General features: G+C 39.4%; 2 protein-coding genes across 2 annotated transcripts in view; one reads left to right on the top strand and one right to left on the bottom strand.

Moving 5' to 3' along the window:
* The window catches only part of LOC143766102 (coilin-like), a 946,917-nt gene that overhangs the window by 12,575 nt on the left and 917,828 nt on the right, over positions 1 to 16,514 (top strand). The window lies entirely within an intron of this gene.
* Positions 4,303 to 11,204, bottom strand: LOC143766101 (urotensin-2 receptor-like). Its single transcript, XM_077253501.1, has 2 exons — positions 10,098 to 11,204; positions 4,303 to 9,203 (listed from the first exon to the last, which is right to left on the bottom strand). Exon 2 carries the CDS (start codon positions 9,120 to 9,122, stop codon positions 8,007 to 8,009), a length of 1,116 nt encoding a protein of 371 aa, XP_077109616.1. The 5' UTR covers positions 9,123 to 9,203; positions 10,098 to 11,204; the 3' UTR covers positions 4,303 to 8,006.

Genomic DNA, 16,514 nt, shown 5'->3' with positions numbered 1-16,514 from the left:
CCACCATAATTTGCAAAATAAATCTTGCCAAATCAGACAAGGTGATTTTCTGGATTTGTTTTCTCATTGTGACTCTCATAGCTGTGGTCTACCTATGATATCAATTACAGGCCTCTATCATCTTTTTAAGTGGGAGAACTTGCACAATCGGTGTCTGACTAAATACTTTTTTTCCCCACTGTATATACTTAGCCTCATCACCTGAATTTAGCAACAAGGAATTTATTGATTCCTTCATAGCCTGCATGATATACCGTACTTCCCTTTAGTGAATGTTCCCTATCTATTAGCGTCTCTCACATTAGAGGCATTTGTTTTATATTATTCTGTATTTTTTGTGTAATATTTTGGATATTAATAAAAATTGCATTTGATATATTTAAAAAATATATTTTTTTTGCTTTTTCTGGCCACTTTGTCTCTTTCCATTCAAAGAGACTCTGTGACTCAGACTGTTTTACTGTGTTCTCTTAGAACATTATACATATGGATCACACCTTTTGATTACACTGTATACTATGTACAGAGTTTCTGTATATAATGACACTTATGGTAATATTAGTAATGTGTTTTTTTTATAATGATCAGTATTGTAGTGTTCAGTCACTATGTGGTAGTAATATGTGGTCTGGTCATGCTGTGGCAGTATTTATTCCTTGCATGTGGTATTATTAAGTCACTATGTGGTGGTAATATGTGATTTGGTCATGGTTTGGTGGTATTTGTTCCTTGTTTGTGGTATTATTCGGTCACTATGTGGTGGTAATATGTGATCTGCTCATGGTGTGTTGCAGTGTTTATTCCTTGTATGTGATATTATTCAGTCACTATATATTGGTAATATGTGGTCTGACTATGGTGTGATGGTATTTATCCCTTTTATGTGGTATTATTGGTCATTTAAAAAAATGTATGTGCCACATTCCATTAATGAAAAAAATATATATATATTCCTAAAGAGAGCATTGGATATTTTAAGAAATATTTAATAGCTTAAAGTAGGGCCCTGCCAAAAGAGTCTACCTTGTTATGATGGCAGGCTTAACAAATATTTTGGGCAAAACAAAAGCTGCTGGCTATGTATGTGAAACATTGCCCAAACTCCATCGACTGAAAAATTGTTCTCAGGAAATGGTGACACAAGCGAATGTTTTTGCTTTATCTATGATTTTTTTTAATGCAAAGTACAAATATACAAGTTTGGTATCACCGTAACTGTACTGTCCTAGAGCATAATATTGTCAGGTCATTTTTACCGCACAATGAATGTCAAACCCCCCCCCCAAAAAAAAAAACATTTCTAGAATTTATTTTTTTGTGCAATTTCATTGCACCTGAAATTCTTTTCCAATTTTCCATTACATTGAATGGTAAAATGAATGGCGCCATTCAAAACTGCAACTCGTCCCACATATGGCTATGTGGACTGAAGAATAAAAAAATACAGCTCTTGGAAGAAAAGGAGGAAAAAATAAAATTGCAAAAGCAAAAAATCGTTAGGAAAGGGTTAGACAGCATTTAGTATTACGTATTATGACTCATTTACACCATGCTTCTACTGTCCATTACACCACTAGCTTCACTTCAGGACCCTCTTAATGTCTCAAAATCTATGCGTCACTACACTTGCATCTTTGAGACCTTAGTGCTCAATTTTTCATCCTATGGCCCTGCTTTTTTTTTTTTTTTGAAGATCCCATCCCATGGACACATTGCATAAACTTGGCCAAAGTACTTTTACCTAAAAGAAGAACTCCAAGGTCTACCATTATTGAGGTTTATCTACCACAATAAGGTTGTTTCTTGCTTACCAATAACCCTTCGAGTTTCTTTGTGACCCATCTTGAATTCAATATAATCCCAATATGTCTCGAATCAATCCATAAGTGATGGTGGAACATCAACCTGAATGGTCATGTCAGAAGATTTAATATCTGCGTCCTTTATCTCAAGGGGTTGAGTGCCCCATAGATCTCCCACCAATGATCTTCTAAAATTGCTTTTCAGTGTTTTAAGTCTCACTTTTTTACAAATATAACTTTGAAGATAAATCCTATCATGTCATTTTAAGCATTGCCAGATGCAGCCCTATTTTCCTGCCTGCCAAGACCATTTATTTAATTCTTTCTTACGTCTTTTCTGAGTAATCCATCCCTCCCATCTGAATACTCTCGTCTGTCTTGCGGCTTGTAATAGACAGCTCAGTGCTATGTGATACATTGTCACACACCATGGTCACCATTGCTTTATGCGATGGAAGGAGTATGCAAATGAAACATCTGGGGACTTGAAAAGATCCACAAAAATGTTAATTACTGCATCCTGCTATCTCAGGGCAATGGTTTTACAAATCATGTGGCCATCAAAGATAGATATGATTCATTTTTTAAATTATTATACTGCTGCACTGTAGTTAATTGCAATTTTATATCTTGTGTAAAAATAATACAATGGTTCTCCAGGGCGTACGTACTATGTAAGAAGTCATGCTGACTGTTATAGTGCCAATAGAGCAAGGGGAACCTTATCAAATTACTTTTTCTTTTCTATGGACATCAAACAGTGTGAGTTAGCACAAGATACATCTTTCACGGACCTCCATGTTAGAAAATAAGGAAAGGGGAAAAAATCACAGGGGCTATACGTTAATATTGTTCTGCAAAAGTTGAGTAGAAGGGTTGACAGTTACCAAGCCAAGTAAAAGAAAGATGGCAGAATTGAGTACTGAGAGAGGGTCTGTGTTCGATATTCCTATGGGCTCTGCTCTGTGTCTGCCCATAGGACATGTTTATGGATACATGATAAATTTAATTGTCAATAGATTATTTAACAGACCTAAAATCATCATAGAGGTATGTAGCAAGAAGGAGGGGGTCTTCTAGGCAATCTGAACTCTACAAAGTGGTGGTGCAAGGCAGTAACTGTTTGCCCCTTCTGCTTTGTGTAGGTCACATAGGCTATTCTTGTTAAGGATAAGTACATCTTATAGCAGAGAAAAAAAAGAACTTGGGGACAAAATGCTCCCCTGCCAAGTCAAAATTTCAAAATCACAATCCATAGCTTGGAGAATTCAAAGCTCAGATGGTCCTCAAAGTTCCAAAGTTCAAAGATAGCAACAAGGCCTTCTCTTTTGGCAAGAATACCATTGATAACTGTCTTACTTATCATGAAAAGTAGGATAATATTGTCCAAAAGTGGTATGGCCCAGAGTTCAATAGTCAGATCATTAAGAAAAAAAATTGGACTGGCCTAAAGCTAGAATATCCATTTGGGTTCCCGCACCTCAATCTATGCAAATAGTGTTTGCGTCCCTATGGAATGTTCAGCCTTAAATAGCATGTCTCTCTCAAAATTGAGCTAAATACCTTGTAAAGATCTCTGAGTTGCCCTAATTCTGCCGCTCTTTTCCATATTGTGCTGTTTCTCCATTGCAGAGATATTCACAGTTGTTGCTTTAGTAGCATAGTATATGAAATCTCTGCTTCCAGTCCAACTGGGTGTTTCTTCAAAGTCTTCTCTGGGGGTATGCACATACACCTTCATCCCTCCTTCCCAGACACAGCACATTACAGCTCAGCAGCTGATATAGCAGTCTAAGACACTGCCGCATTGCCGAGCTGTTACTAGCAGTATCATGGAGGGAGGGGATAAAGTGCATGCTCTCAGAAAAAAACTATGAAGAAATGCCCAGTTGGACTGCAAGAAGAGATTTCACATACTGTGCTTTAAAAGCAACAAACAGGAATATTTCTATAGTGAAGCGACGTAGAGTAAAACAGTAAAAACTGCCATAATCAGGGGAACACAGAGATTTTTATAAGGTATTGCTAGGTATTAAACTCCAATGTTTTCAGTAAGTGACACCTCTGTAAGCCTGAACTTTCTATAAGAACATAAACATCATTGATATGGGTTGAGGCACAGGAACTCAAATGGGTGTTCTAGATTTAGGCCAGTCCAATTTTTTTCTCATTTATCTAACTTTTGAACTATGGACCATACCCCTTTTGATCATGCCAAGTTGGACTCCAAGTAGAGGTTTCACATACTGTGCTCCAAAATCAACAAATTTGATAATCTCTGCAATGGAGCGACGCAGCGCAAAATGGGAAAAGCAGCAGAATTTGGGGAGCTCAGAGATTTTTTAGATTTAACCTTAGGATCTAAAAGCTGACTTACATATTGGATGATTAGGTTTAGGTAGCAATGGGACACTTTTATGCTTTCATACCTAAGGGCCTTCTTTAGACTTTTCTAAGACAGACAATCATGAACAAACCAAGCAATTCCCATGGATGATAGTTACATCAATTTTATTTGTCAGAAATGGACATTTCTCATAACTGTAAAGTTTCATTAGTATTATGCTGTGAAGTGCCAACATGTTCACCAGGGCTCATATATTACAGTATCATCTTTTTTTATCTTTTTTCCATGTTTTACTTCTTAAAGTGAAAGCCACCATGCTTGGCCTAGCTGAACCCCAAAAAGCATTGAGAAATGTATAGATTCCCACCCCTAAGCAAAACATGCTGCACTGTAACAATAACGACTATTACCAATATTAATCGTCATATAACTTAGCAACTATAATTTTTAAGATCTGAGAGCTTCTGTTTGGGGCAAATTTTTACAAGGTTTTAGGTTAGCTTTCTTTTAACTGGAGCAAAGATTAATTTTGTTGCCTAGATCTCTATTGAAAATGTTGTGGTCATTGTAGATTAGCTTCTTGGCCCCCCCGGCTACTTCCTTTAACTCCCATCGCTACCTGTGTTGTTTTGTTGCTTCCTCATATCTCTCCTTTTGATGTGACAAAACTTGACATTCTTTAGTTCTACATGGTGAAGGAGACTACAGTAAAGACATTAATATTCTGGTGGCTGCACCCATAAAAATGGTTCTAATGTATAGACGCCTAGTGGAGCTCACGACACCCACTTAAGACAATTAGATGGGTCAGCTTCAATGACTTCTTCTAAAAGGCTTAAAGCCCCTCTTAGGCCGGGTTCACATTTGCGTACTGGGGCTTTGCGGAGGGCTGCGTACGTCCTCCGTTAAGCCCTACTTCCGCATAATTCTGCGTGTGTCCGGCGGTCGGTGGGCAAGTCAAAGCAACGCATCCGCATACATAATAAGCGAAAATCATAAAACACTGGAAAAAATGTACATATAGTGTGTAGCAGCACAGAGAAGATTAGTGTGTGAGGAAGTGGCTGTTGGGTTACCACTGATTCTAAAAGCCATGTTGAGGTCACTTTGACATTACTAAGTTCATGCTTGCATGAACAGCTTCAAGTGGGTTGCATACAGTTCAAGCAGACCTCAGAGTGCTGATTTGTGGCAAATTGATTTGCCATGAATCAAATTTTGGAGAGAAATATGGCAAAGCCGATGAATTAGAATTTTAAAAAATTTGCTCATCTCTATTATCTTGATAAGGTAGCTTCTGGGATGTCACCTAATGTCTCATTCATCCTGTCAGTCCTACTATAGCGGTGTCTGGACTATTTGTTCCAACCAAGGTACTAAACTCACAGCATGTCTTTGTTCATTCCCCCCTCCCCACTGCAACTTTTCTTTGTGGAGATAATAATCAATTAGGCTTGACAAAGTTTTCAGGGTTCCTGACTTCTAATGGTGCAGAGATGTGACACAATATGACCATACAGGTCCAAGTGAGGGACTTTCATCTCAACAGAACTCAAAATTGTAAAATAAAAACTAAAAAATTGAAACAATCGCAATAGACATGCACATTTTTCTTGGAAGGCATCAAATTCAGGAACAGCATGATGTTGGAGGTACATTTTCCACGCAGCTTAAAAATCTTTATCATGGCCAGAAAGATATTTATTTACAGTCATGAGGTTGTAAAATTAATGTGCATACCTCACAGATGCCAAAAATATAGAAAAATATGCTCTAAATCAGACTTACGGCTGCCTTAGATCTGCTTTAGGGTCTGCAGAACCCAAAATGTTTTTGTTTTCTTCGTGATTTGCCTTGCGTGATAGTCATCTACACAGCTGTGTTGATCAGACACTTGTTGCTTCCCACCAAGGGTTCTAGACGATTGCTCGACATTGTTAAAAAAAAAGCCATTGCTAGAAAGGAAGAATTACGTGACTATTTTTGCCAAGATCAGTTGTTAATTTTTTTCATGGTCTCAACCTTTTGGGCAGAAGGTAAGCTGTCTAAAAGAAAAGGATGCAGAAGGAAGAAAACCGTAAAAATGTAAACATGTGGAAATTTCTCACATGTAGTCTCAAAACTACTAGTTGTTTCCAAATTTTGGCTATACCAGTAGGTAAAAGCGGATGTAGCTGGAGTGGTGTAGAGGTAACAGTAGTACAATGCCTGCAAAGCTCCATATGACATAAATAAAGATGCGAGTATTTAAAATGGCATGTCCAAAAGTTTGGGGCCCAATACAGATTTGCATTGGATTTCTGGAGCTTTCAGTCATGTCTCTTTCACAGGGTCAGTTTGTAAAAAATATAAAGAATTCCAAACGTTTACAAAGCAACAAATCAAATGCTGGGGGAAGGGTATATTTACTGCTATAGGCAATGTAATTTTGCTATCATAATGTGAAGACGTCAAAAGGCTTCTTTTTTTTTTTTTTTTTTTTACAGTCTGTCCAAACTAAGTATTAACTAAGCACATTGTCTTTTTGGGGATATAGCCCTCTATAAAAAATTACAATTTTAGAGTTTTAATCACTGTTTCCTTCTGCAGATACTGAAATTAAATAAAAAATGCTCAATAGGGAGCTCAGTGCACCCTTGGTGTGGCCAAAAGGCTCAGTGCACCACTCAGCTCACTTGTTTTACATGTCTCTGCAATTCTCACTGAAGATTGCTAGTGCTCTTATCCATGGCGTGAGCACTGTTTGCTGAGAAAGCACACTAATCACCAGGCAGTGAAGCAGGGATATGCAAAACTAGTGTACTGAGCCCCTTGGTCACACTAAGGGTGCAGGGATCACATTTAACATGTTTGACCAAATTTTAGTTTCTCCAGAATGGAAACAGTGATTACAACATAAAAGGTGTAATTTTTGTAGCAGCTAAATTTCCTACAAGGTTATGTGCTTATTTTCTGCTGTCTGTTTGGGCTGACAGATTTACTTTAAGGAGGGGGTAGATCTTACCTACAAAAGGTCCTTTCCATCTTGTTGGAAGCAAGGAGACCATAAAAAATTGGAAGCCATTACTGGGCGGCCAATTTCAGTTAGTTGGCTACAATCAACATTTACAAAAGCTGGAAGGATGGAATATGAGCACCACAGATAATAAGACGGCCACATTTACATTTTAATGACGAGACAAGAAGATCAAATTGATGAAAAGATGAGATGAGAAGAACCAATTCACCAAGTCGATTATTGACTTTACCAATGATCGGAAGAGGACGCAAATATCTACAGATTAGTGTTGAGAGAGCATGCTCGCCACTCGATCGTGCATTGGGGTGCCCGGGTACGCATCGAGTATCGTGAATACTCTACTGCCATGCTCTAATCCTCGCCCCGTATTTTTCTCTGCTTTTAGACAGCCACAAAACATGCGGGGACTTGAGCATGGGACTCGATCACCCACGATACTTGGTGTACCGAGCACCCCTATGCATGATCGAGTGGCAAGCACACTCGCTCATCACTATTACAGATCTGTCCACCTTTACCCATCCTTGAATTTTGAGAGGAGCTCACCTTTCTGACAATATCAATGTAATATGTTTTCACAAAAACGTACTGTATATATAGCAGGACTGATTTTCGTCAGCTTAACGCTAAAGCTGGTCATTTGTCATCTTGACATATTTCGAGCCAAGAGGAAATGTAAGGAAGGACACTTCTGTATAACATGTTGATTGGCAAAACCAAATTTCAAAATACCCATTTATCACATTATTCTCGATTTGTACAACAGCAGTACATAGATGCAAGCATTATGTTCTACACCCAGGATCATTGAGGTCTCAGAAGTCTTATTTTGATACCTTCAAGACCCATTGTTGCCACCAGGACATTGTGCTAAGACAAAACTTTCGGTGCACTGCTGACTACTGGTGGACATGGACCTTCCAGATATCCTTTGGAAACGGTTCCTGAAGTAGCCACTGTTGCTCCAGGACCTCTGCCGGTTCCTCAGGTACTCCTTGTAGTTTTTTGTCAGTAAGGTGTAGAGAAAAGGGTTGATACAGCTGTTGCTATATGTCAAACATGTGGTCAGATAGTTGATGTTCTTTTTGGCTTTGGGTGAAATGGGCAGGAATTCACAATACTGGTCGAGGAGCTGCCAAATCCAGAAAGGCAGAAAACAGGCCCAGAATACCAGAACAATGGTAAAAATCAGATATAGTACTTTCTGGTTGGGTAACCTCTTGGTTTGCTTGAAGGAAGCTGTTTGAGATACCCAGTAAGTTCTGGCTAGTCTTATGTACAGGTAGCCTATAATGAGTCCTGGACCTATGATACTTGTGCAAAACAAGACCGTGAGATAGATCTTGTAGGACATCCGACTCCATGTGGGCAGACAGATACTCTTGTTATCCCTCTTTTCGAGCTTAATCATAATCAACATGGGCAACGTTATAAGAAGAGACACCAACCAGACGATGATGGTAATGCATTTTCTGTAGCTTTTTGACCTCTTGACTGTGTCTAAGGGTTTCAAAACAGCAAAGTAGCGTTCGGTGCTCATGATGGTGAGGGTAAATATACTAGCATGCATGGTGAGGAAGTCAAGGCTGAAAAGGATGCGGCAGCCAATGTCTCCAAAGTACCATTCCCGAATGAAGTAGGTGCCCACTATAAATGGGATGGTGAGAAGATAGAGGAGGTCAGCAAGGGCCAAGTTGATTATATAGATGTACATGGAAGCTGCAGTACGCATGGACTGGCACATCACCACCAAAGTATAGACATTTCCCGCTACTCCAATCACACACATAAGGGACAAAATCACCCCGATGGTAAATGTGGCTATCATGTCCTCCGTGTTTCCTGAAGAAGGTGGGACATCCCATGTAGTGTTAATTGGGTTGGTGATATTGGTCTTTATGGGCATGTCTGTGGACAGAGATAATCTCCCCTGTGGCTCTTCATGGAAAGACATTTTGATGTCTAAGGCTGTTCTTTTTCAAACAGTGGCCACAGACCATTAAGACATTTTATATGGTGCCATTTCAGGAGTTTCCTATAGAAAATGATCAGAAGTCTTTGGTTAGTGCTCGGTTAGTGACAGAAAAAGGCATTGGTTATAAAGCAGTCTACCTTAGTAGAGTTTCTCTTCAAGCTGCATGATTCTCATTTATCAAATGCATCAAAATCCATCTCTGTCTAATGTGGGAGACTGCAAAATCTACTATTATGCTACAATTAAGACCCTCTGCACTATTGCTTGTAATTACTCAAAAATGAGATTGATCTGCAGGTGGCATCTACTTGTCAATGTGTCACTGAACTATGTATAGACCAGGATCGACTGCATAAAATTACTGACAATGACTTTACGGTCTACCTGCTTGGACTGACTTGAGCTTTGAGAATGTTGCTACTTCAACCATTGATACAATGTCCCTCTTGTCAATATTACACAACTCAAATGAGCTGCATTAACCAGCCATCAACTAGAGGTCATTAACAAGATATTCCAAAGGTCAATGATACTGAAAAACCCTACAGGGACCCATCCATCAAGTCAACTGGTCACTAAGTCGCATCAGTCATTTTATCTGCAGAAGCACAAAGTTTTGCACCTTGAATCCCTCACCCTTCATGAGACTATATTAATCAAATCAAGACCAATGACCTCTTCAAAGTGGTCTTCTCTAAAATCTACATTACCTCAGTAATGAGGATGAATGAACATCTCACGGGACCTCATCTGAGAACTATAGTCATATCCTTTATTAATATTGCACCAATATATCCCAACCCCATCTTCAAGGACCTACAGTTATTAAGACATTTAAGAAAAGGAACCTGTAGACCATAACTGGATCTTCTAACCTTGGAAATAAGTCTATCTAGACACGCAAAGTCTGAGGTGATAGAGCAATCTCAATAAACATCTTGAATTCCTCCTTACCCTTCTCCTGGGAGGTCCCACAAGAACTTGTCCCCTCTCTCCACAGTATTGAGCATCGGTGCAGGCTACGAATGGTTGCAGAGAACATGTTTAAAGCCTCTGGAATAGCTGTCTGGTTAGATACCTAATGATGTCACTGGAGCATCTGGAAAGATAGACTCCTCCTTAAGAAGCTTCTATTGACCAAGTCTGTTGTGCCCATCACTTGTGAAGCTCAGTCAGTAGCAAAGTGATGTATTTAGAGTGGTTACTTTTATTAATATGCCCTGTGGAATCCCTCCTACCTCCCTCCAGCCTCACCACCTCCTCCTGGATAGGAGCAGCCCAGTGGAGGAGAGAGAGGGGAGAGAGGGAATGGGCAGGAAGGGGTTAATAATTGCTGCAATTCTCTTGGTAAATGACAATGTGATTGTCTGGATATTCCCTGGGCCGCTGCTTCAAGATGAGAGTTGTCATAAGCCGAGGATGGCTTCACACTGCGCTTTTATTTTATTTTAACCTTTTGTGCAGTCAGAACTGAGCAGAATCAGGTAATGTTCAGTCAGTTGTCTCCTCGCCTCCATCCTGTTACTCTCTCTCTGGCTTCCTCTGTCTGTCACTCTCTTTCTCTCTCACTCTCACTCTCTATGACTTTCTTTCAGTGTGTCTGTCTGTGTCTCTTTCTCGCTCTCCCTCCTTTCCTCTCTTTCTCTCTTTCTGTGTCTAGTTCTCATTCTCTCTATCTCTCTTTTCCTCTCTTTTTCTTTAGCTTTCTCTCTCTCTCTCTCCCTTTTCCCGTTCTGTCTGTTTCTCCTATTAATATTTTTCATTTTGTCGCTCTCTGTCTCTCACTATATTGCTCTTGACTGTTCTGCTGTCTGGTTCTTGCTCTTTCTCTCATTCTGTCTCTCTGTGTCACTTATTTTTTATCAGGTTCTCTCCCCATCTCTCTTTCACTCTCTCTCTCTCATTTTCTTTTCTGTCCAATTCTCTCTCTCGCTTTCCTTCTCTCACTCTCCCTCCTGTCTTTTTCATTCTCTCGTTTTTCACACTATTTCCTTCTTTTTTTACTAACTCACTATCGCTCACGTTCTCCTGTCTTAATTAGTTGTCTCTTTCACTCTCTCACTTTCTATCTCTCTAGTTCTCACTCTTGATTCTCCATCATGGTCTCTTTATCTCTCTCATACTGACTCTCTCTCCTCCCTCACTCTCTTTTTAACTCTATCTTTCTCCCTGTCTCACTCTCCTCTTTACCTCTTGTTCTCATTGTCTCTCCCTCCTCTTACCGTCTTTTTCTCTCACATTCTCATATCCTACCTATCTTCTTCTACTTCTCTCTCACTTTTTGCTACACTCTGTTGTATTTTTCCATTGTATTCTCCACATCTCTCTTGTCTCCTAGGTTTTATCTTTCTTCTGTATATTTCTTTATCTTCCCCTTTCATCTTCTCTCTTCCTCCTTTTTTCCATTCCCTTCTCTCCTATCCCTCATTTCTAGTTCCCTCCTCTCTTTTCCCTCTCTCCACTATCTTCTCTCTTCCCCTTTTTCCTCATGTCCTGTATCCTTCTTCTCACCCTTTCTTCTGCTTTCTTCACCCTCTCACTTCTCACGCTCTATTGTTTGTCTCTCCCACTCTTTCCTCTAATTCCTATTATTTTAATTTCTTCTCTCTTTCAGGCCTGTCTTTCTTTTCACCACCTTCTACCCTTTCCCATACTGTACCTGTTCTTTCTCCCTCATCCTTTCTGTTTGTACTTCTCTCTTCCTACCTCTCGCTTTTCCTTCACATTCCCTATTCTCTCCCATTCTCCCATTGTAAGCTCTTTTCTTTCCCTCTCGTTGTCAGTTTTCCATTTTTCCTCTTGGCTTCACCCTCACATGAAGTCCCTTTTCCTCTCACACTCTCCTTTTTCTTTCTCCTACCTTGATCTCTCTCAATTGTTCTACTCTCTACCATACTGTCTCTTTTTCCACTCTTGGGTCTTCTCTACTGATGATCCCCACTCTGTATAATCTGTCTCATCAAATTACTATATTTCCTCCTTCTTACCCACTCCAACTCTAAGATACACTCTACAATTCTTCTTCTGCCTTCTCCCTGTCAATTTGTTAAAGGGGTCTTTCACCATATATTACAAACTCTATACTTTATTCAAAACTTCTCTTAGACCTGAGGAGGCTGGTGTACTTACTTTAGAAACTGAATGTCTGCATAATCATGATATTAAAATCAGCAACTGCTCATTTTAATATTAAGTAGAGACATTTAAAAAAAATGATTATAAAATCTATTATAAAATATATTTTTCACAGTTTCTACACCAGTCTCATCATTTCTACGACATGTATTTATTAATGTATGCAGCTTGTACCGTGACATTTGTTTTTTTCTCTCTTTACCTATCTCCTTCCTACACTGTTTTTGTTCTTTCTCCTTCCTATCTCCTCCTTTATTGGACCATTCCTACTCTCTATCTATTTTCTACAATTCTAACTAGTTCTCTTCCTCTTACTTTCTCTCTCTCCTCCTCCCTCTTCCTCCTGCCTCCTATTCACCAATCCCCGCTTAACTCTGTGTTTACTCACTCACTCTCTTGTTACCTCTGATTCCACTTTTCCCACACTCTTCCTACTCTCCCCACACTCACCTAGTCTCCTTTTTCTTCTTCCTTCTTCTTCCTCTGCCTCTCCCCTACAGATCTCCTCTCTAAATCTTCCTCTCTGCCCCACATCACTCTACCTTCCCTGCTCTGTCAACTCTCCCAACTCTCTTCTTCTCACAGTCAATCAATGTCCTTCCTTCACTGTGTCAATTCTTTACGTATTTCTCCCTCCTCTCACTGTTTTTTCCTATACTGGACTTTTCCTATTTTCTCTTATTCTAGCCTCTTTCATTATTCTCGTCTTCCTCTTTATTTTTCCTATTATTAGCCTATCTTTTTTCCTGACACTCTTTTCCTCTCTCCTCATTTCCCAAACTCCTTTCCTCTTTCCTCTTTTTCCTCTGTCGCTTCTTTAGACATCTTCTTTCAGTATGTTGTTTCAATCTTCTTTTTCTCCTGTCTCACTTCCATCTCTGCGCTGACTAATTTCTCTCTTCCTATCCTTTCTCTTCCTCCTCCCTACCAATCTCCTTCTCCTCTGTGTCAAATCTTTCCCTTTTCCTACCTTTCTCTTTAATCCTTCTTCCTATCTTGAACTTTTCCTTCTCTCATTCTAACTCTTCCCTTCTCTCTTTTGCTTTCTGTCTTTTCTCAACCAATCTCCTCTCCTCCATTCTCTCCTCTTCTTACTATTTCGTACTAATTTCTTTCCCTCTGTGTGTGAATTATTTCCTCTTCCTACCTCTATCTTTCCTCTTTTATTGTCTTGAACTCTTCCTACTCTCTCATGCGAATCTCTTCCCTTCTCTCTTCTTCTTCCTGTGTCTCTTTACAACCAATCTTTTTTCCTCTTTCTTGGACTCTCTTCTCTCTTTTTTTTCCAGTCTTTCCTCTTGCAGTCTCCTACATGTTTCTTTATCCCTCCTTCTCTCTTTCTCTCTTCTTCCTTTCTGGACTCTTCTGTCTCTTCTTCCACTGTCTCCTTACTGCTTTCCTTCCTTCTCTGTGTATTTTCGCTTTCTATCTATGTCTCTCTTCCTTTTCTCTTCGCTTCTTCTCTCTTTATTTTACCTTTCTCTTCCTACTTTCTTCTATCACAATTCATTCTTCTTTCTTTCCTCTATCTTTTCCTTATCCATCTTCTATCTATGTTAACACTCCCTCTTCTTCTCTAATCAGAGCAGAAAGCATTTTTTTTTTGCTTCAGGACACTACCTGCCCATGTAATAGACTAGCAGTCAATGAGAAATCAGCCTCACTTCATTTCTCCTGTGGTGGCGCTGTAGAGGCGTTAACCATTTGCAGTCAGATTTCCCTGCAGAAATGACTACACTACAGAATATATCAAATTCATTTTTTTCTCCGCAGACTCGTCACTTTGGAGCACTCCTCCCGCAATACCACTTCTCACCACTATGCCACAAGCAACTCTGTTCTATAAATTTAAATGCAACAGCGCCACCATCAGAATAGAAATATTTAAAAACGTAAATAAATCACACTCTGAATTAATAGATACATTGTTTCATTCACTGGGCGGATCTTTACAATCTGTAAATTTTACAAAATTGCTGTTATCCCTTTAAATTTTGCAGATGTCAGCGTCATTCCAAGTGAGAATGTTCAGGTAAGGGAAGGTAATGAGTCTCTGTAGCAATGATGAGATTACAGGGGAGGCCGTAGGTGCCAAGGGAGTTGAGATTGGATCGAGATCAGCAGTAACAGAACCCTTAGGCTCTAACAGAAATTAGAAATGTACAAATTACGCACTGTGCACTTGGACTGATCAGATGAAGGCACCTGGGAAATAACACGTCCAGTTTTACATATCTTTTACTAATGGTTGGGGAAATTTGCAATCCGATTGTATCTGATTAGACACAGAATATTTCGATGAAGGGGGTGCATGACATCAAAAAGATTTTTTTTTTCAGAAACAGCCCCACCACCACTTCTAGGCCATGTTGGGTAATGCAACTAATCCCTGGTCACTTGATTGGGGATTTGCTGCAATCTCAACCCCTTAAAGGGGCTATGCCATGAGCAACATATTATTTAGATACTAAAGCATAAATGTATGGTCTGTGGGGGTCTAACCAATGAGAGACCCACTGATCTCGAAAATGGGTCTATAAGAGAGCTGCACTGCGTCCATACCAGTGATTTGAGATTTGATCACACAGCTCCAATTATACAGGAAACCTAAACACCCCCATTTTTGTGATTGATTGGGAGTCCCATCACTCTCAGATGGGGTCCCAAGGGTCCGACACAAATCAAACATTTCTGACCTACATTAGGGATTGGTGACACATGTTTGTGGGATACGGTAACCCTTTAATCACTGCAGCTGCAGTCAGTGTTTTACTTAACCAGCGTAAAGTGAGTGTGAAGAACAGCAGAACTCTGATTGGCCAGCACAGCTCTGACATCACAGTCCAGGGAGAAAATGTCTTGAATCTTTGATGCTTTTTTTTTCCGTTCACATCCAAAGCGAATGTCAGATGCGAATCTAGGTTTTCCTGCAACCAAGGTAAAAATCCTGTTTGTCGTGCTCTTCTATACACAGCGTAAGCAGTTTGAGTAGTTGTCATGGGACTGCTCATATGCTATTTAATAATAATAATAATAATAATAATTTTATTTATATAGCGCCAACATATTCCGCAGCGCTTTACAACTTATAGAGGGGACTTATACAGACAACAGACATTACAGCATAACAGAAATCACAGTTCAAAACAGATACCAGGAGGAATGAGGGCCCTGCTGCTCGCAAGCTTACAATCTATGAGGAAAAGGGGAGACACGAGAGGTGGATGGTAACAATTGCTTTAGTTATTTGGACCAGCCATAGTGTAAGGCTCGGGTGTTCATGTAAAGCTGCATGAACCAGTTAACTGCCTAAGTATGTAACAGTACAGACACAGAGGCTATTAACTGCATAAAGTGTATGAGAACATGATGGAGGAACGTGATTATGTTGTTGTTTTTTATTAATAGGCCACACAGGGATAATTAGGTTAATGCGTTGAGGCGGTAGGCCAATCTGAACAAATGAGTTTTTAGTGCACGCTTAAAACTGTGGGGATTGGGGATTAATTGTATTTAATTTACAGTCCCGTGCTCTTCCTCATTCTCAATGTTCAGTGAAAACGTACAGCCACAGCTTCATTGAGAGAAGCAGGAAGAGAAGCTAGTTGGTAAGTGACTGTAATTCTGATAATTGCATATAAGCGGTCAAGTGATGGCTGCTGTAATTGGCAAGCAGAACTGAATTCTGACAGTAAGTATAGGATTTGGCATGCTACAATGCTTAATTTTGGAATTAATACACAAAACATAAATACAGATGTAGTAATCCTTTACTTGTTAGATGGTACAATACTTTATTAACATAGCCATATAGCACAATATATGACAAGTAATGGACAGGATCAGAATCAATAACATTACAGCAATGCAGCATCAAAACCAACAACAGTACAGTAATACAACAGCATAACCATCATCAGCAGATGAATACATCAACAGATGCAACATTAGTACATGAATACATCGCTAGAACCAACATCAGTACATGAAATCAGCAATAGATCCATCATCAGTACATGAATACATCAACATAAACAACATCAATATATGAATACAGCAGCAGAACGTCCATCAGTACATGAACACATCACCAAAACCACCATCAGTACATGAATATATCACCATAACCATCATCAATACATGCATGCATCAACATAGCCACCATCAGTACATTAATACATCACAAGAAATACCATCAGTACATGAATAAGGCACCAGAACTATCACTTATATATA

Source organism: Ranitomeya variabilis, chromosome 4, assembly GCF_051348905.1.
Source record: "Ranitomeya variabilis isolate aRanVar5 chromosome 4, aRanVar5.hap1, whole genome shotgun sequence".
Classification (NCBI taxonomy): Eukaryota; Metazoa; Chordata; class Amphibia; order Anura; family Dendrobatidae; genus Ranitomeya; species Ranitomeya variabilis.
Note: the sequence above shows the minus strand (reverse complement) of the source record. Positions and strands in the feature narration are given on the sequence as shown.